A 21,370-nucleotide genomic window follows, 5' to 3' on the forward strand; every position below is an offset into this window, starting at 1 on the left:
CCTACCTTCCAATACTCCCATCTCATCTCTCCATTACTCACATTACTTTTCCCTTATTCTCCTAAAAATATCCCATTTGAGAGACTAATGAAAATACTATCCCAGTTATGCTCACCTCTGGTCTGAGTTGAGTTCATCTCTATCTCCTCTCTGTCTCTTATCTCCCCTTTCCACACTGTATTATTCTTCTCATAAAAGATGATTCATTTTTAGGAGAACATGGGATTTAGTCTATGAAATGTTAATTCATCACTTTTTCCATCCCTCCTTATTCTTTAAGTTCTTTTTAAACTTTTAGTCTCTTCCATTCTTTTTTGTCTTCCATTCTTTTGTTTCCATGATCCTTCCTGTTCTTTTTTTTTCCCCTTAGAACAATTTTTAAAATAGCATATAAAAACTTTCGAGAACTGATGCAATTCATTATTAGTCTTTTCTAGGTTATTGTACCTACTTGCTTTTCTTACGTTTTTCTTGTTTGGAATGTTTGTAAGTTGGTTGCTCTACTAATATCTGCTTTCTCTACCCCTTCTCCCCCCTGATATTCCTCAAAAGTCTCTCTTTAAGTCATAGGTTCAACTTGGGATTTTACATTGCAACTTGAACTCCTTACCTTTTTTGAATATTTTCTATTCTTTCTCGTTTCTCATAATTGTAGTCATCTTAAATTATTCAGATTGAATAATTCACATTTCCTTCAAAGCTGAAGAACTTTCTCCTGGTTGCTTGCTAAATGTGTTGTTTGGCATAGAAATTGAGACATTTAATGACTCTTTTTTTGAGTTTCAAATATTGGATTTTTCACTGGTGGAGATCAGTACATTTGATCAATCAATACTTTGTTGCCTGTATTCAAAAATTCTGGGTAGTTTTCTTATATTATTTCCTATAGGAGGGTATTTAGGTTTTCTAATTTATCATGTTCTGCCAGGAGATTTATCTTCCTAAAGTTATTGATACTCTTCCTGGCTTCAAGGTCATTCAGTTCATGTGTTCTTTCAACTTATTGTCTTTTGTTTCTCTTCTAATTTTCTTCCACTGTAGTATTTTTAATTCCAAGTCTATCATTTTCTTGTTCAGAGCTTTTACCTTTTTTAGAGAGATTTTTTCTTTAAAAATCAAGTGTTTTCAGTTCTCTACCTTGTTATTTGTCTTTATTAATTCTATTCTTTGAGTTCTGATTTCCAATCTAATTTCCATCTTTGTATTGTATGAGGGGAGCAGGGACTGAGATCTAGAGGGACCTTAGATATCATGTTGCCCTCATTTCTCTTATGAGGAAACTAAAATGTTTCTTGCCCAAAGTCCCATGAAGTATAAATAGCAGAATCAGGATTCCAACCCATGTCCTCTGACTTCAGATACAACACTCTTTCTACAGTACTTGTTCAGTTGAATCCAACTCTCCAAGACCTTCTTTGGGGTTTTCTTGGCAAAGATACTGGAGTGGCTTACCATTTCTTTGTCTAACTCATTTTATAGATGAGGAAGCTGAGGCAAGCAGAGTTAAGTGACTAGCCTAGGGTAACACAGTAAGTGTCAGAAGCCAGATTTGAACAAAGCATAAAGATAAGTCTTCCTCACTCCAGATCTGGCACTGTATCCATTGCACCACCCAGCTGCCCTTTCTACTATTGTCTGTGTAATGTCTTTTAAAAAAATCTAAATCTTTTGAAGCTTTATGTAAGTTTTTTGCTATTGTTCCATGATCTGTGAGAATCCTGCAGAATTTCTTTTTCCATTGGGTATTTTTGGTTCATCTTCCTTCATAGTGATGATTATTTAGTGTCTTTTTGTGTCTAACCACTAGTTTCTCTCCTTGGGCGTGAGGTTTATATGCCTGTACTTTCTCTTTTGGGATTTTTTGTTTTTCATACCTTTTTTTATTGTATTTCCCATAGCTTGTTTCTAGTTTTCTTCTTCACTCTTTGGTACTCCCTTTTTGCTGCTACATAAAACCCCTAAGACAGGACATTGTGAATGTCTTTGAGTTGGAGGCAGGGAGGACCAGCTGATTTCCTGTCCAGAGGAAACATGGCAGGCATAGAGTTTATCTCAGATTTCTAGATCCTTTTCCCTTTCCCTCTTACTCTCTGTGCTTTTTAGTAACTTCCATGGCTAGGTAGAATTAGGTTTTTAAAAAAAAAAATTGATATATGTGTGGGGTGTGGATTTAGCCTGGGTCACTGAAATGGAGAAAATTGGCAGGGCCTCCCACATCCAGACCCTGAGACAGAAACTTGTGCGTTTGCTTGTGGTAATTTTACTTAACCCACTCAGGTATGCTACAGAGGGGGACTTTTGTAGAAGTTTTAAGTGTTCAAGTTCTCCAGTGTTATTTCTTGGCCCTTTTTAAATGTGTATTATATTTCTTAATATATAGTGTATTTGCTTTTAATTATTCTAGATATAGCACAAATTACTGGGAATTTTTTTTAGGTTGAGAAGTATTTAGAAAACTCCTACGCTGCCATCTTGCTTATCATGTGACTTCAGTCATACCACCTTAAATAGAATATGCTAGTAAAATTTAAACGTTTCTTGATGACTCAGGGCCATCCTTATGAATATCAATATTATATTTGTTGTAAATATAGTAATATCCTTCAAGCTGAGGTAGGTAAAGCTATTTTTCCTTACAGTAAGTAGCCTCAGACTGCTATGCTGTTCGAGTTATTATTTCTACTTTGTGTAGTTCTCTTTACCCTTCATTGTCAGGATGTCAGCTTTTGCTTCTTAATACTTTCAGTTGTTTGTAAGGAGGAGTAAAATATTGAATTTGAATCTTAGGGATTCTCACATGAATAAAGTTCATGCAGTCAATTCTTATTCTCTTAAAAGCAAAGTTTTACATATGTAAGCTGTTTTAATTGGTTTTTCTTCAAAGACATATGGACAAGAATTACATGTTAGAAGTTGTAGTACATGAGGTGTGAGTCAAGCTCAATATGTAGATAAATGGAAAGATGAGTATTGCCTCTTTCCCCAAATTTAGATGTAATCAGATTTGTTCTTAGGATGTGGTAATAAAATGAATCTTAGCTAATGATAGAAAACTGATGGAAAACTGAAAGCAGACTGTAGCAATCCTTTTTGTAGCAAAAAAGTATCTGATTCATTATGAATGTATTTTTTCTTTACCATCTTCAGATATAGAGATTTATAGACTTTTAGGGTCCTTTTTTTTAAAAAAGGAAATGGTAGTCAGTTTTTGAGGGATTTTGCGTATTACATTCTATGTACCTTGTTGCCACATATTGTTGTTTCTTTCTGTACAACTTTTGCATTTAACCTTTTTCTTACACAACCACTACTTTAATTCAGGCCTTCATCACACCTCATCTTGCTTATTGCAGTGCTCCCTAATTGTTCTGTCTCCCTCAAATCTTACTCCACCCCTCCACACAGCTGCTAGAATCTTCCAGAATAAAATATAAAGTGTTTGGATTTTAGAACCCTCTCTAACTTGGCCCCAACCTATCTTTCCAGCCTTACTATATTCTGTAGTCCAACCAAACTTATCTTTTCTCTTTCTCACACTTCTGACTCCAAATCCAATCTCTACCTGCTATACCACCTAGCTTCCCTTTCCAGTTCTACTTTCTTTGATTTCGTGACTATTATACTAATAACCTTCCAACAGGTATTCCCATTTCTACTTTCTGTCCCCTTGAATCAGTCATTCACAACACCATCAGACTTCTTTATGATCTGATTGTTACCCCTTTGTTTAAAAGCCCTCAGTGGTTGTCTGTGTGCTGAATAGAGTTTATACTCCTTAGCCTGACCTTCAAGGATCCCCACAATATATTACTTACTACCTTTCCCTTCCTGTCTTATTTCATTCTATTCTTGTTAACTTACTATTTATTTTAATTAAACTGTACTCCTCCTTTCTCTTCCCCCCATGCCCTTTGTCTTTGCTCATACTGCTCCCTATTGCTGGAATGTCCTCCACTGTCTCACCTCTGCCACCTGTTGAATTCCTGTCTATACTTTAAAATCCTACCTTCTTCATGAAGCCTTTCCATATCCTTTCAGATGGTAATGCATTTTCTCATTACAAACTCCACATACCATTGAACATGCATCATGTACTGCTTTGTGTTACAGTTTTTACTTATATTATTAAGAGACCCCATTGCATAATGAAAAGAGTTGAACTTGGAGTTAAGGGGTTTGGGTTGAAGTCTTATTCAAACAATTCGACTGACAGTGTGGCTCTGAGCAAATCAGTTAACTCCTCAGAGACCCAGTTTCCTTATTTCTAAAATGAAAATAGCAGTACTTGCAATAACTCTTTCCCAGGATTGTTGTGAGGAAAGCATTTGTTTGCAAATCTTAAAGTGCTATATAGATATGAGTTGCTATTGTTATTGATCTGTTTATTGACATTTTCCTATGAAGAGGTAGAATCTTCACAGCAGTTGAGAACTGTTTTTAATCCTAACTTTGTGTTCCTCCCAGAACCTAGTACAGTGTTCTGGACTCTAGTAAATGTTATTTTAACTGAGTTATTGAAATGAATTGAAAAACTGCAATCACTTTTAGTTGCGTTAATGGAGTTTTTATTGATAAATTAGTTGACTTCGACTCTCTGAGCTATTTGTGACAAATATGCTACTTCAAGCCATACTTCTGTAAACCACATAATTCGTTTAGTCCTCTCTTGCATGGTAGGAGTTTATTATTCTTTTCCTGGCGTGTAATATGAATTTAATTAATGTCTCCAAATTCCTTTTTTTAGACCATGAAGTATATTTTTATAGGTTCATTTATTATTGTTTTAATTAGATTCCAAATAAGATTACTTAATTGCTATTCTTATTTAGAATAATTCAGAAACAAGGAGATTAAGGGAACTAATTTTTTTTATTTTTATGTCTTTTGTTAGCTACTGCTTTCTTTAGAGGCAGGAGATTGTAAGTTTAGCTAGTACATTGCAAATACAAATGGACTAGATCAGAATAAAAGACCCCCCTTATTATGTAATCCTTTCATTCTTGTATATACAGTGTACATGCTGTAAAGCAGCATGGGCCATAAACTAGATTAATACAAACACTTTTGAACAGCTTTTTCTACATCCCCCTCCACTATTTATCAAAAGAAGAGAACGATCTAGGATCCAATACATATAACACTATAACTACCTCATTCCTGCCATAGTCAATTATTCTTTTTGCCTACACTGATGCTACACTTAACATATTTTTTACTCAACACCATGAATCACCAAACTGACACATCATGATTATTAAGAAGCATTTATTGAATTCTCACTTGTCAATGTGCACCAAGCACTGAGAATACAAAGAAAGGCAAAACCATTGCCCTCAAGGAGCTCACATTAAACACGTTCACACTATATAGTTTCCTTAAGTACAGTGGAAGGAAACATAGACAATCAGCGTCCACCCCGTTAAGCCTTTCCCATAGCCCACACACCCCACGGACAATTCGTTTTTGCACTAGATGCCTTTTTATGCCTCTTTCCACTTCCATGTGGTACCTTATTCTGCCTACTATAATCTTATATGTTCTAATGCCATGGAAAATAAGGATAGAAATGATGAGTCCTAGTCTGTGAAGAAGCATGTTTTATGTACCAGTTAGGTGCTGAGTTTAAAAGATAAAATGAAACTGTCTCAGTGCTCAAAGAGCTTGTGCTCTGTTGGGAGAAACAATGCATGTATGCATCTAAGCAAATACAAAGCATGTGCACGGTAAATAAAGTAATTGGGGAAGGACATAAATGATGGAGGCCAAATATAAGTGATTACCTGAGCTGAACTTTGAAAGGACCCGGATATTTCTGAAAGGCAGAAAAAAGGAGGGAGTATGTTTTAGGTATGGGAGAAAGAATGCAAAGCCATGGTGTGATGAGAAAGGGAATGTTTTGTGTGAGGAACAGCACGGATTGTGTTTAGACTGGATTGCAGTCAATAAGGGGGGTGGGTGATTTCACTAGATTGTGAAAGGAAAAGAATTTGTATTTTATCTTAGAGCAAGTAGGGAGCCACTAGAGCTTTTTGATAAGGGAAGAACTGTGTTTTAGAAATGTATTGTCTTTAGCAGTAGTATCAAATTCAAATAGAAATGGGGGCTGCTAATCCGTACATAAGGATCTCTGTGGACTGCATATTAAATCAGTTTTTAAATGAAATATTATCATCTATGTTTTGTTACATTGTTATTTATTTTGCAAAATTTTTCCCAGTTACATTTTAATTTGACTTGAGTTGCACCTGAATATTGTGGCCTGTATGTTTGACACCTCTGGTTTTAAGTACCGTGTACATCTGATTCCTTTGCCAGATACTTTTTAGGATGTATTTGTTTGTATGTTTTCCCTCGTCTTGTAGCTGCACACACATGCACACAATCAGAAGAAGTACACCAATTGTAATTTCTTACTTAGCAAGTCTCCATAAATTGAAGAGGCATGAACAGCCAACTCTTTTCCACTAATAATGAAAGGAAGAGTATGTATCTGCTATTCACGTCTCCTTATATTCTTCCTTTCTTCATTTTTCCTTCCACTTATTTTGGTGATAATGTGTAGTTAAAAGAAGAAAAATTACCCTTATTTGATTAATAGGAGAGAAAGTATGATATAGTGTCTGTTGTTTTCTTTTTCTTCACATAACATTTTGCTCCAACATAATCACTGAGAAAAGGCTAAGTGGCCCTCACTGATCTAAACAACATACTGAAAATTTAGATACATAGATCACTGCGTTGATTCCCACCTCTGGTTTCCTTGTTTGACTGTAGGTTAACCATCTTATTTATCTCTTAATTTTCACATCTGTATAGCCAGTTAAGTAGGAGTAGCCATCCGTTGTTTAGAATTACAGAGAATCATCATCTGCAAAATAAGAAGTGTTTTAGAAATACTTAAAGTGTTAACAGTAGAAACCCTTTCATGGGCACTGAGCGGTTTAGAGGGTGCTGCTAAAAATCCTGCATTATAGCCAAGCATTTAGAACATGCAATTCAGTCTTAATGATTGGTATTATTCAGCAAAGACTCTTCATAGTTTTGGCAGCGCTTTCTTCTAGGTGTGCCCTTGCCAGTGTTTTAAAATACTGTGCCAATAATATATCAACTGATTATAGTTTTTCCTTTTGTATGAAAAATTAGCACCATTTGAATACCTTTATTTAAATTATTAGCTTTTCTCAATGGATGGTAAAGACAATAATTTTGAACAATAGTACATTTGTGCTCACAAGAAATATTGTATAGTAGACTATTTTCTTTACTTCTTCCCAGCTGACAGAAAAATGTAGAACAAAGAGGTCAAATATAGTCCCAGCTCGTAACACTCTAGAGTGCTGTCCAAACTAGGTTAAAATGTAAATGGGAAATATTTAACAAAATAAATAAAAGTGTAGTAAGATATAGCTAATATTGCATTTTAAGACTAAGTCAATATGCAACCTGCAGGGATCCTTACGTATAGATTAGTGGCCTTGATTTCTAATTGTGTTTGGTAGCACTGATTGATATAGAGAATATAAGATTACACTTTTTTTTAATTGGAGGAGGCAGAACACAATGGATGTGGATAAATCTAAGCAAATATGTCATTTTCACTGAGATGGTTCTTATTCTCTAGTATGACATTTTTAAAAATTTAGTTTTATTTTATTATCAGTTCCAAATTCTCTCCTTTCCCCCCACCTCTCCTTATCCATTGAAAAGACAAGAAATATAAAATCCTGTGTAACTATGTATAGTTAAACAATTCCACTTAAAAAGAAATCTTCCACATTAGCCATGCCAAAAAAAAATGCTTCCTTCTGCCCTCTGAGTTCATAACTTCTCCATCTTGGGATGTATAGCATGTTTCATCATGAGTCCACTGGAATTGTGGTTGGTTATTGTGTAGATCAGAATTCTCAAGTCTTTCAGAGTTGTTTGTCCTTACAGCATTGTTGTTATTGTATAAATTATTCTCCTGGTCCTGCTTGTTTCACTTTGCTTAGTTAGAACAAATCTTTCTAGGTTTCTCTGAAACCATAGCTTTAATCATTTCTTTACAGAGTATCAGTATTCCATCATATTTATAGCCCATTAAGTTGTTTATTCATTCTCATATTAATGGACACTCCCTTAATCTTCAATTCTTTTCCTCCACAAAAAGAACTACTGTATATATATTTATACATAGGAGTTTTTTTCCTTCTTTCTTTGATCTCTTTAGAGTATAGACCTAGTAGTGGTATTGCTGGGTCAAAGGTTATGTTTGCAGACTTTAATAGTTTTTGAGTATAATTCCAAATGGCTTTTGGACTAGTTCATAGTGACAATAGTGTATTAGTTTTCCTATTTTCCCACAATCCTTCCAGCATTTGTCATTTTTCTTTTTTTGTCATCTCAGTCGGCATGTTAGGTGTGAGGTGATAACTCTGAGTTATTTAATTTCTATCTTTTTAATTATATGATTTAGAGAATTTTATAATTGTGTTCATATAGTTCTTGTATATCTTAACAGGTAGATTCCCAAGTATTTTATACTGTTTATAATTATTTTAAATGAAATTTCTCTATTTTCTCAGCTGTTTTGTTGGCAACATTCAGAAATATGGATAATTTCTGTGGGCTTATTTAGTGTCATGCAACTTTGCAGAAGTTGCTGTATGTTTCAATTTGTTTTTTAGCTGACTTTCTAAAGTTCTATAAGTAAGCCACCAAATCATTTGCAAAAGATAATAATTTTGTTTTCTCTTTGCCCGTACTTATTCCTTTAATTTCTTTTAAAAAATCTTATTGCTATGATTAGCATTGCTGTCACTTTTGAATACTAATAATGCTAAGTGACAGCCTTGATTTACCCGTGATTTTATTGTCTTGCTTCTTAGATAAATGCTGACTCTTGGTTTTAGATAGATGAATATCATTAGGGAAAGTTTCATTTAATCCTATGCTTCTAGTGTTTTTAACAGACAAGAGTGTTGTATAGTATCAGAATTATGAATTATGTTTGTAATTTTCCCAAGATTGCAACAAGATAAAAATATTTATTTTCTAACACTTTATGTAGTATTAGAATGGATTGTTACTTAAATGCTTGATAGAATTTGCTTATAAATACAGCAGTCCTGGATTTTTTTTTCTTTGGAAGTTTATTTATAGCTTGTTCAGTTTCTTTTTCTATAATAGGGTAATTTAAGTATTCTATTTTATGTTCTAATAGTCTAGATAATTTATATTTTTTGTAAATATTCATCCATTTCATTTAGACCATCAGTTTTATTGACATAGAATTGGATGAAATAGTGCTTAATAATTTCTTTTATTTCTCTTTATTGGTTATGAATTCACCTTTTTCATTTTTGATATTGATAATGTTTTTCTTTCATTAAATCGGGTTAGCATTAACTAAAATCTAATTTTTTAAAAAGTATCCCGTTAGTTTTTTTTTTTTAACTATGTATTTGCCTTCAATTTTGTTAACCTCTGATTTTTTAGGACTTTCTTTTGGTCTTTATTTGGGGGTTTTAAATTAATTAGTCTTTTAAGGTTTTTTTTTTCTTTTTCCAGTTGTGTGCCTGGTTTTTTGATCTGCTCTCTTATGTGGATGAAAGCAATTAAAAAAAAAAATTTTCTCTTAAGTATTACCTTGGCCACATGCCTCAAATTTTGGCATGTTATTTCATTACTGTCATTCTCATTAATGAAAGTATTGAGTGCTTCTATGATTTGTTCATTGACCTATTGATTCTTTTTTTATTTAGATAAGGACTTGAAGCATGATATTTTATTTTATTTTTTTTGGCAAGGCACTTGGAGTTAAATGACTTGCCCATGGTCACAAAGCTACTAAGTATCAAGTGTCTGAGGCCAAATTTGAACTCAGATCCTTCTGCCTCCAGGATTGGTGCTCTATCCACTGTAACATCTAGCTGTTCCGACCCATTCATTTTTAGGGTTGAGTTATTTAGTTTACAGTTAATTTTTAATTTTTGCTTCAAAGGCTTCCCCCCCTTTTTTTTTAAACATTTTTTTATTGCTTTATGGTTGGTAATGCTGCATTCAACATTTCTGCTTTTCTGCATTTGTGAGTTTTTTTTTTTCCTTAATACATGGTCAGTTTTTGTGAAGGTGCCCTTTACATCCTGGAATAGGTATTATTACTTTCTACATCCATTCAACATTCTCTAGAGTTCTATTATATCTTTACTGCTTATTCTCAAATTCTATTCAGGTTCTTCATTTCTTTTTTGTTTATTCTTCGGATAGATTTATCTAGTTCTGAGAGGGCTAAATTGAGGTCCCCTACTATTTCATTTTATTCTTTTTTTTATTTTTTAGCTTTGGTTTGGTATTTTGTTTTTCTCCAATTACATGTAAAGACAATTTTTAACATTCATTTTTAAAATTCTGAGTTCCAAATTGTCCTCCCTCTTCCCTTTCTCTCACCCATTGAGAAAACAATCAATTTAGTAAAGGTTATTCATGTGTAGTCATGCAAAATAAATCCATAATAGTCTTATTGTGAAAGAAAATATAGACAGAAAACCTCAGGAAAAATAAAGGAAGTAAAACAAAGTATGATTCAGTCTGTATTTAGACACCATCAGTTTTTTTTTCTGGGGATGGATAGCATTTTTCACCACAAATCCAGGGTTGTTTTGGATCATTGTATTGTTGAGAATAACTAAGTCATTCACAGTTAATTGCTTTAATAATATTGCTGTTACTTTGTACACAGTACATTTCACTTTGCATCAATCCATGCAAATCTTTACAGATTTTTCTGAGAGCATCCTGTTTGTCATTTCTTATAATACAATAGTTTTCATCATAATCACATACTATAGTTTGTTTAGCCATTCCTCAGTTGATGGGCATCCCTCAAGAGCTGCTATAGATATTTTTGTATTTATAGGTCCTTTTCCTTTTGGGGATACAGACCTAGCAGTGGTATAGCTAGGTCAAAGGGTATGCATAGTTTTATGGCCCTTTGGGCATAGTTTCAAATTGCTCTATATAATGGTTGAATCAGTTCACAACTCCACCAACAGTGTCTCATTTTTCCTACATCTCCTTCAACATTTGTCATTTACCTTTTCTGTCCTATTAGCCCATCTAATTAGGTATGAGGTAGTGCCTTAGAATTATTTTAATTTGCTTTTCTTCAGTCAACAGTGAATTAGATAATTTTTTCATACAGCTATAGATAGCTTTGATTACTTCATCTGAAAACTGTTCATATCTTTTGATCATTTATCAATTGAGGAATAGCTCTTATTTTTATAAATTTGACTTAGTTCTCTATATATTTGAGAAATGAGGTCTTAATCAGAGAAACTTGCCTCAAATTTTTTTTCACAGTTACTATTGCTAACAGTATTTTCCTCCCCCTCCCCATTTATTCTATTATGTCTCTCCTTTTCCCCTGTCCCTCCTCAAAACTGTTTTGCTTTTGAGTAACTCCTCTACCAGTCTGCCCTCCCCTCTATCACTATGCCCCTTATTCCCTTTCCCTCCTCCTTTCCTGTAAGGTAAGATAGATTTCTGTACCCAATTGAGTGTGCTAGGTTATTCCCTCTTTGAGTCAGTCTTGATGAGAGTAAGGTTCACTCACTCCCCCTCACTTCCCCATTCTTCCCCTCCATTGTAAAAGCTTCTTCTTCCCTCTTTTATGTGAAATAATTTACCCCATTCTATTTCTTGCTTTCTCTTTTCCCCAATACATTCCTCTCTTACCCCTTAATTTTGTTTTTAGGATATCATCCCTTCATATTCAACTTACAGCTGTGCCCTCTGTTTATATATACTCTTTCTAACTACACTAATAATGAGAAGGTTTTATCAGTTACAAGTATCATCTTTCCGTGTTGGAATATAAACAGTTTAACTTTATTAAGTCCCTTATAATTTCCCTCTCCTATTTACCTTTTTGTGCTTCTCTTGAGTCTTGTATTTCAAAGTGAAGTTTTCTATTCAGCTTTGGTCTTTTCATCAAGTGTGCTTGAAAGCCTTCTATCTCATTGAATGTCAGTTATTTCTCCTGAAGGATTGTACTCAGTTTTGCTGGGTAGGTGGTTCTTGATTGTAATCATACCTTCTTTGTCCTCCAGTATATCATATTCTAAGCCCTCCAGTCCTTTAATGTAGAAGCTGCTAAAACTTGTGTTATCCTCGCTGTGGCTCCACCATACTTGAATTGTTTCTTTCTGACTGCTTTCAGTATTTTTGCCTTGATTTGGGAAGTCTGGAATTTGGCTGTATTATTTCTGGGAGTTTTCATTTTGGGTTCTCTTTTAGGAGCTGATCCGTGGGTTCTTTCAGTTTATGTTTTAATCTTTGGTTCTAGAATATCAGGGCAGTTTTCCTTGATAATTTTTGAAAGATAATATCTAGGCTCTTTTTTGATCAGGGCTTTCAGGTAGTCCAATAGTTTTAAAATTCTCTTTCCTAGATCTGTTTTCCAGGTCAGGCCTTTTTCCAATGAGATATTTTTCATGGTCTATTTTTTTCATTCTTTTGGTTTTGTTGTATAATTTTTTGATTTCTCATAAAGTCATTAGCTTCCAGTTCCTTTCTAATTTTCAAGGAATTATTTTCTTCAGTGAACTTTTGTGCCTCTTTTTCCATTTGACCAGTTCTGCTTTTTAAGGCATTCTTCTCCTCATTGACTTTTTGAACCTCTTTTACCATTTGGTCTAGTCTGTTTTTTAAAATGCTATTTTCTTTACTATTTTTGGGGTCTCCTTTACCAAACAGTTGACTTTTTTCTCATGATTTTCTTGAACCACTCTGATTTCTCTTCCCAATTTTTCCTCTATTTCTTTTACTTGATTTTCAAAATCCTTTTTGAGCTCTTCCAAGACCTGGGACCAATTCATATTTTTCTTGGAGGCTTTGAATGTAGGAGATTTGACTTTGTTGTCTTCTTCTGAGCGTGTTTTGATCTTCCTTATTACTTTAATAGCTTTCTGTAGTCAAAGTTTTTTTTTTCCTGTTTGCTTATTTTACCAGCCTGTTACTTGAGTTTTAACTCTTTGTTAAAGTTCTTCTTCCAGGCTGGAGGGCACATTGTCTCAAGCTTCAGGGATTTTGTGCAGCTGTTTTCAGAGATATTTATAGGTCCCTGTAAGTTTTCAGCTTTTCCAAGGTAGTATGATCTAAGGAGTGGTGTTTACTACTCTGCTGCCTTGTATTCTGTTCTGTGAGGGACCACAAGCACTCTTTCCTGCCCTGTGAGGAAGGCTGCCCCCCTTCCCCCTCCCCTCCTGTCCCTTTCACTGTGGTGCAAGCTCTGATATACTAGTGTTTCTCCTTGCCCTGGGACTGCCACCCAGGACTGTGATCCGGATCTGAGTATGGGCAAAGCAACAGAGTCCTATCTATCAAAAAGACCTCTATGCAGTCTCCCTCTGCCTAGTTGCTTGACCTCCCCACCATATGAGTGCTGAGAGTTCTGGAAGCAGCCGCTGCTGCTGATTTAGTCACTCTCAGGATTTGTTCCTGTTTTTCTGTGGCCTGAGCTATGCCGGTGTGGAATATACTCCACTCTGATCCAGGCACAACAGACCTTTCTTGCCAACAACAGTGTGATCTTTTCTTAGAGAATTAGTTATATGAAAAGGACTCTGTAAACTGTAGAGTGCTGTATAAATCTGAGCTGTTATTTTTAGACTACTCTTGAGCATCTTGTGCTGATTTTATATTGTTGGGAGTTGACAAACTAAAAAAAGTAGTAAGATCTAAACGGTCTTCTTTCTCTTTACAATAAAAATATTTTAATAACTTTCATATATTTAATACTTTATGGTTATAAAATTCCTTTATATGTGTTATTTCATTTAAGAAATGAATGGTAAGACAGGTTTCCATAGAAAACTAAGATTTGTAATTGTTATAAAAAGATATCATATGAAATGTTGCTTCAGGAGACTGTACAGTTCATCATTTTGAGAGATGTGAACTTTTTTATATTGCTATGCTTTTTCTTTTTAAAAAGATTGTCCAGAGAAGAAAATTCCATAGTTATTTCTTCAAAACTGAATTAGTGTTCCGTGGGTTCTTAATTATTGACCCTTCAGAGAGAAGCAGGTGTGATATTATCAGTAGATTGGATCTACATTGGAGAAGAGGTCCTCTCAGATCCCTTCCAACTCTAAATTCTGTGATTCTATGACTGAGCTATTTAAATGAGTCAGTTGCATGATTAATATTATTTTGGTAAAGCTAATAAACCCCTGTTGGGATATTAGTTTATCACTGAGGTGATACGTTGTGTTTTTGAAAGCATGCATCTATCTATCTATCTATCTATCTATCTATCTATCTATCTATCTATCTATCTATCTAATGTATACAAATATATTTTACTTCCCCACCCCCAGCTTTCAAAGCTTGAAAAACAGCAACAGAGAAAAGAAAAGACCAGAGCAAAGGGACCTTCTGAGTCAAGTAAAGAAAGAAATGTCTCTCGCAAGGATGACCCTAGTGCTAGCAGTGGGGCAGAGGGTGATGTATCCTCTGAAAGAGAACCATGATCAAGAAAATACTGATTTCAGGTATGTATACTCTATTTCTCACATTCCATAAAAATAGTGATAAAGATTAGAGGTCTGAAAGACCTTTCATTTTTCTTATTTTACTACATAGTAAGTTTTATATATTTGACTTAGCAGCTTACTTAAATGTATTTATTTTAGAGTGGAAAGGAAAGTGAAGAAACTGTCTCATACTTGCTTTTTAGTCATTGTTCGTGAAGTTTCACTATGCCTGTGGAGAGACTAGATCTAAACATAAAAGCACTTGTTTTAAATTAGATATTTCACCAAGTTGTCTGCTTTATTTGTAAATGTTCACATCATTCCTCTACTTAAAAACTTTCTGTGACACCCTGTGGTCTCTAGGATAAAATACAATACTTCTTAGTTTAGCATTTAGGGACCTCTTGAACCCGCTTTTCTAGTCCTATCTCATACTACTTCCTTTTATACATTATCCATTCCAGTAAAGCTGAACTGTTTCTTGCTTCTTGGTCCCAGCTCTCACCTCTTTGTTCTCGTGAAGACCAGTAGTTGTGCTCCGGATGCATTCCTTTCCCTTCCCTATCTGCTGAAATACTTTTCTTTTGCCAGGACCCAACTTAGGCACCAATTTTGCTATGAAGGTTTTCTTTATCTCCTTAGCTGAATATAACTTAATCTCTATCCTTAAAAAGTTTTGGAGAAAGGTCTTTCTTTGCCCTTGGAGTAAGGGAAAAAACATTAGATTTAAAGTTGGAAGAGACCTCAGAAGTCATTTACTCAAAACTTCACCTCCCCCTTTTTTAACTGATGGGGAAATGGAGGTTTTATAGGTAGTAAGTGAGCCACAATTCAAATCCAGGGCCTTTGACTCCAAATCTAGGACTCCTTTCACTGTATCCCATGTACAGAGACCTGGGCTCAAATACTGCCTTAGATAATACTGTCTTATATAATCTTGGTTCAAGTCACTTAAATTACATTTTCCTTGTCTGTCAAATAAAAGGCTAAATAAATGATGTCTAAAGTTCCTTAACTGGAAATTCAGTTGTACCTTTTAATTCTACCTATTTGTTTGCATAGTTATCCCCTCTATGAAATTATTAGTTCCCTCAGGGTTAAGTGAATGGGATTATTTCTTAACTTTGTACCTTCAGTTCCCATGGTTTGCACAGTACTTAATAAACATCCAGTGACTTGGGCCGAATTTTTGAAGTGCAGAGAGACATGTTTTGTTCTTGTCATTATATTTTACTCTCCATTCCCATTATTCTAGCCTAAGTTCCTAGATCCTCAGGTCTGCATCACTGCAATTGCCTCATCATTTGTCTCTCTAACCTCTAGCTTCTTATAATTCTGTCTGCTATACCATTCCCAAGATAATCTTCTTAAAATATAGTTTTAGTCCTGTTATTACTTCATTCAAGAATTGTTGTTGGCTCCCATTTTGCACTACATCCAGTCCAAACTCCCATGCTTATTTTTCAAGTGCAGCTAGGTAGTGTAATGGACAGAGTACCTTGCCAGGGGTCAGAAAGTCCTGAGTTCAAATCCTACCTCAGACACTAACTAGTTTAAAAGTGACCTTTGGCATGTCACTTAATCTCTGCCTCAGTTTCTTCATCAGTAGAATTGGGCCAATAATAGCACCTACCTTCCAGAGTTGCTATGAACATCAACTGAGATAATAGTTGTAAAGATCACTATATAAATGTTAGCTCATTGTAATTGTAATGACTTGAAAGATTAGATTACTACCTTTCCTTGTAAAAATGTTACTCTGAAATGATACTTTGCTTTACAGGGTGTACCTGATAGATTTGCAAAGAGAAAGCAAAGCCTAAATTAAGATATTTTGAATCTCATAGACAGCATTGCATAATTGAGACTTTGAAATTTTGAATACCATGTAGAAAGCAATTATTGGTATAATTTCCAAAGTCAAATCATCTTAAAGAAAGACAATTAATAAGTGTATTGGGGGCATTAATGTACTATTTGCCACAGAAAACAAATGTTTACTTTTCTGACCAAGAAAGTTGCTACTAAGGGGCTTTCTGTGTATTTAAAGGAAAACAGTGACAGTTTATTTAGTTTAAGGCTATTATTTAGTTTAAGAAATTAGAGAATTATGCATATTTCTAGTCACCCAGGTTCTCATCTTTGGTTTTATCCTTAACATCTAGCAAAAGTCCCTAATAAATAGAAGTGTCTAATAACTGTTTACTGATTGATTGACATTTTAGGACTGAAAGCATGCCACAGTTACCTTGATATTATGGTGAAGCTTTTCATCTTTTTAGTGTTGTTGGTAATCTTGCTTTACCAGTGATAGTGATGAAAAAAATCATCTTTTCTTGCCTAAGTCTTTGTAATCTTTACCAGTGCTGTCTAGATTTCCTCTTACACAAATCACCTAAAGTGTGTTGTAGTTGTCTGATACAACAAATATTGGCAGTTTCTCTTACTTTTGATAGGTCAAGAAATAACTGCCACAGGATCTCTGAGGGACAGCTAGGTGGCATAGTAGGTAGAGTACCAGGTCTGGAATCAGGAAGAATCATCTTCCTGGGTTCAGATCTGGCCTCAGACACTTAATAGCTCTATCACCCTGGACCAGTCACCTAAGCCTTGTTTTTTTTCAGTTTCCTCATCTATAAAATGAGCTGGAAAAGGAAATGGCAAACCATGTCAATGGATCTGCCAAGAAAATGCTAAATGGAGTCACAAAGAGTCAGACATGACTGAAAAATGATTGAACAACATCCCTCAGGAGGCAGTCACCAATCATCATTAATAGTCACTTCTTCCTCTGACCCTTCCTTATTAAATATATGTTGTTGCTTTTGTTGTTAGTACTGATGGAAAGAAGAGGATCAAAGAAGAGTTAGGATTGCCGTCAATGGGACAGTTAGAACAACAGTGATAATGGTAGTTCACATTTATATATAGCATTAAGTTTTTCAAAATGCAAATTTTATCCTCAGAAAAACTCTGTGAGGTAGATAGTACTTAAGGAACTGATGTTCTGATATGATTAATGAGTCAAGTGTCAGTGGTATTTGAAAGATCATGGGGAATGGCACAGGTATCATAAGACTGGAGAAGGGCAGATGTTTCTGATTGTCAAAAAAGGAGAAGGGTAGAATCTGCAAACTATAGGCCAGTGAACTTGACTTGATTCCTTGGAAAATTCTAGATTGGATAAAAAAAATTTAGGAAGCATCTAGAAAAGGTAGTGGTGATTAAAAAGAACCAACATAGATTCATGAAAAATGGTCACACTTTGTCTTGACTGAATCTTACTCAGAGAAATTCACTAGGATTAAATATAAAGTCTTACTTACACTTGTAAAGTTGTTGTATTTTATTTATTTTGACAGGGTATTGAACTAGAAGCTCAGGGGAATGCTGGAGATATATAGCTTACCCAGATTTAATGGAAAGCCTTTGATTAAGCATCTCAAGCTATTCTTTTGGAAAAAATAAAAGAGTTGTGGGCCAGACAGTAGTAAACCTGTTTGTATTTGGTAGAGACTAGACAGTTGGACTCAAAGAACATATAATTCAGTAAGAAGGCTACTTTTTGCTTTTAGCAGAATAGTGGAAGTTTATTAAAAGAACATATAAGACACAGACAAAGGTCTTACAAGAGGATATTCCTTTTATAAAGTAGTGCCCCTTTCCAGGGCTTGAAGGCTGAGGTGCCTTCTGAGGGTCTCTCATGAAGTGCCCCGGGATCTGTGCTTAGTACTGCGTTGTTTAACATGACTTATAGAAAAGCATAGATGGCATGCTTATTTAATTTGCATATGAAACAAAGCATAGAGGGAGAGCTAACTCACTGCATGACAGCCAGTATTCCTAAAGATCTTTAAAGGCTATGGTAATGGCTGATTCTTAGCAGGTCCTCTTACTTCATTAATACAAGGTACTCCCAGTTTAAGAAAATTTATCAGTGCAGGTTCTCATTTTTCTGCATCTTTAGAGGCTTAAAAAGTTGACTAGAGTAGACGTGTCAAAATAAGGGCTTGTCATGGGAACCAGACATAGAATTGGGAAGTGTTTAACAAAATAAATAACAATACAGTGCAACACAGATAACGTTGATTTGTAGATTTCTAAGTCAACATGTGCCTGTAAGGATACATTTTTTTAAAACCTTTGATTAATTTATTTTATTTTAGTTTTCAACATTCACTTCCACAAGATTGTGAGTTCTGTATTTTCTTCCCATCTCTCACCTCCGCCCAGCCCAAGACAGTGTGCATTCTAATTACCCCGTTCCCCAATCTGCCCTCCTTTCTATCATACTTCTCCTTTCTCTCATCCCCTTCCCCTCTCTTTTCTTTTTTTTTTTTTTAATTTATTTATTTGACATTCATTTTAACAAAATTTTGGGTTCCAAATTTTCTCCCCTTTTGTCCCCTCCCCCCCAAACACCGAGCATTCTAATTGCCCCTATCACCAATCTGCTCTCTCTTCTATCATCCCTCTCTGCCCTTGTCTCCATCTTCTCTTTTGTCCTGTAGGGCCAGATAACTTTCTATACCCCTTTACCTGTATTTCTTATTTCCTAGTAGCAAGAACATTACTCGACAGTTGTTCCTAACACTTTGAGTTCCAACTTCTTTACCTTCCTCCCTCCCCACCCCTTCTCTTTGGAAGGCAAGCAATTCCATATAGGCCAAATCTGTGTAGTTTTGCAAATGACTTCCATAATAGTTGTGTTGTATAAGACTGACTATATTTCCCTCCATCCTATCCTGTCCCCCATTACTTCTATTCTCTTTTGATCCTGTCCCTCCCCATAAGTGTCGACCTCAAATTGCTCCTTCCTCCCCATGCCCTCCCTTCCATCATCCCCCCCACCCTGCTTGTCCCCTTATCCCCCATTTTCCTGTATTGTAAGATAGGTTTTCATACCAAAATGAGTGTGCATTTTATTCCTTCCTTTAGTGGGATGTGATGAGAGTAAACTTCATGTGTTTCTCTCACCTCCCCTCTTTATCCCTCCACTGAAAAGTCTTTTGCTTGCCTCTTTTATGAGAGATAATTTGCCCCATTCCATTTCTCCCTTTCTCCTCCCAATATATTTCTCTCTCACTGCTTGATTTCATTTTTTTAAGATATGATCCCATCCTCTTCAATTCACTCTGTGCACTCTGTCTCTATGTGTGTGTGTGTGTGTGTGTGTGTGTGTGTGTGTGTGTGTGTGTGTGTGTGTGCACGTGTGCGTGTGTAATCCCACCCAGTACCCAGATACTGAAAAGTTTCAAGAGTTACAAATATTGTCTTTCCATGTAGGAATGTAAACAGTTCAGCTTTAGTAAGTCCTTTGTGACTTCTCTTTGCTGTTCACCTTTTCATGCTTCTCTTCATTCTTGTGTTTGAAAGTCAAATTTTCTTTTCAGCTCTGGTCTTTTCATCAAGAATGCTTGAAAGTCCTCAATTTCATTGAAAGACCATTTTTTCCCCTGAAGTGCTATACTCAGTTTTGCTGGGTAGGTGATTCTTGGTTTTAGTCCTAGTTCCTTTGACTTCTGGAATATCCTATTCCATGCCCTTCGATCCCTTAATGTAGAAGCTGCTCGATCTTGTGTTATCCTGATTGTATTCCCACAATACTTGAATTGTTTCTAGCTGCTTGCAATATTTTCTCCTTGACCAGGGAACTCTGGAATTTGGCCACAATGTTCCTAGTAGTTTCTCTTTTTGGATCTCTTTCAGGCTGTGTTCTGTGGATTCCTTGAATATTTATTTTGCCCTCTGGTTCTAGAATCTCAGGGCAGTTTTCCTTGATAATTTCTTGAAAGATGATGTCTAGGCCCTTTTTTTGATCATGACTTTCAGGTAGTCCCATAACTTTAAAATTGTCTCTCCTGGATCTATTTTCCAGATCAGTTGTTTTTCCAATGAGATATTTCACATTGTCTGCTATTTTTTTCATTCCTTTGGTTTTGTTTTATAATTCCTTGATTTTTCGTAAAGTCATTAGCTTCCATCTGCTCCATTCTAATCTTTAAAGAATTGTTTTCTTCAGTGAGCTTTTCGATCTCCTTTTCCATCTGACCAATTCTGCTTTTTAAGGCATTCTTCTCCTCGTTGGTTTTTTGGATCTCTTTTGCCAGTTGGCTTAGTCTAGTTTTTAAGGTATTATTTTCTTCAGCATTTTTTGGGTCCCCTTTAGTAAGCAGTTGACTCGTTTTTCCTGATTTTCTTGCATCACTGTCATTTCTCTTCCCAATTTTTCCTCTTCTTCTCTTTCTTGATTTTCAAAATCCTTTTTGAGGTCTTCCATGACTTGAGGCCAATTCATATTTTTCTTGGAGGCTTTGGATGTAGGAGCTTTGACTTTGTTGTCTCCTTCTGTTTGTATGTTTTGGTCTTCCTTGTCACCAATGTAAGATTCTATAGACTGATTCTTTTTCTGGTTTTTGGTCACTTTTCCAGCCATTTACTTAACTTTTGAGCTCCTTTGTCAAGGTTCTTCTCTGCTTCCAGTGGGGGTGGGGGGAGTGTACTGTTACCTGCTCCGCCCCTCCCCTCCCTCCCAACCTGTGGGCCTAGAACAGCAACTGCTGCTGCAGGCTCCTCCACCCCTTCCACTGTCCTGGGGCTGGGGCTGGAGCTGGACCTGGACCACTCTATTCTTTCACACAGGTAGGACAGGTTTTTTCCACTCACCTTCCAATTTGTCCTCAGTGTTTTGGGGTTGTAAAGCCTGAAAGCCAGCACAGATGCCAGTGATTTAGTCTTTGGAGGCCTCTCAATTCCCTTATGTGCAGATGTGGCCCGCGCTGGACTACATTCTGCTCCCAGAGCAGCACGATAGATGCTTCCAGTCGACTTTCCAGGCTTTCTTGGGCTGG

General features: G+C 35.6%; 1 protein-coding gene across 3 annotated transcripts in view; it reads left to right on the plus strand.

The window, feature by feature from the left end:
* The window catches only part of DTD1 (D-aminoacyl-tRNA deacylase 1), a 221,091-nt gene that overhangs the window by 175,540 nt on the left and 24,181 nt on the right, over positions 1-21,370 (plus strand). For 2 of the 3 annotated variants that reach the window (XM_072634547.1, XM_072634548.1), the window contains one exon: positions 14,364-14,537. The exons of the other annotated variant lie outside the window; for it this stretch is intronic. In XM_072634547.1, coding sequence (XP_072490648.1) covers positions 14,364-14,537 — 174 coding nt within the window. The remainder of the gene's footprint in view (positions 1-14,363; positions 14,538-21,370) is intronic. 3 annotated transcript variants of the gene reach the window in all.

This window comes from Notamacropus eugenii, chromosome 1 (genome assembly GCF_028372415.1).
Source record: "Notamacropus eugenii isolate mMacEug1 chromosome 1, mMacEug1.pri_v2, whole genome shotgun sequence".
Lineage (NCBI taxonomy): Eukaryota > Metazoa > Chordata > Mammalia > Diprotodontia > Macropodidae > Notamacropus > Notamacropus eugenii.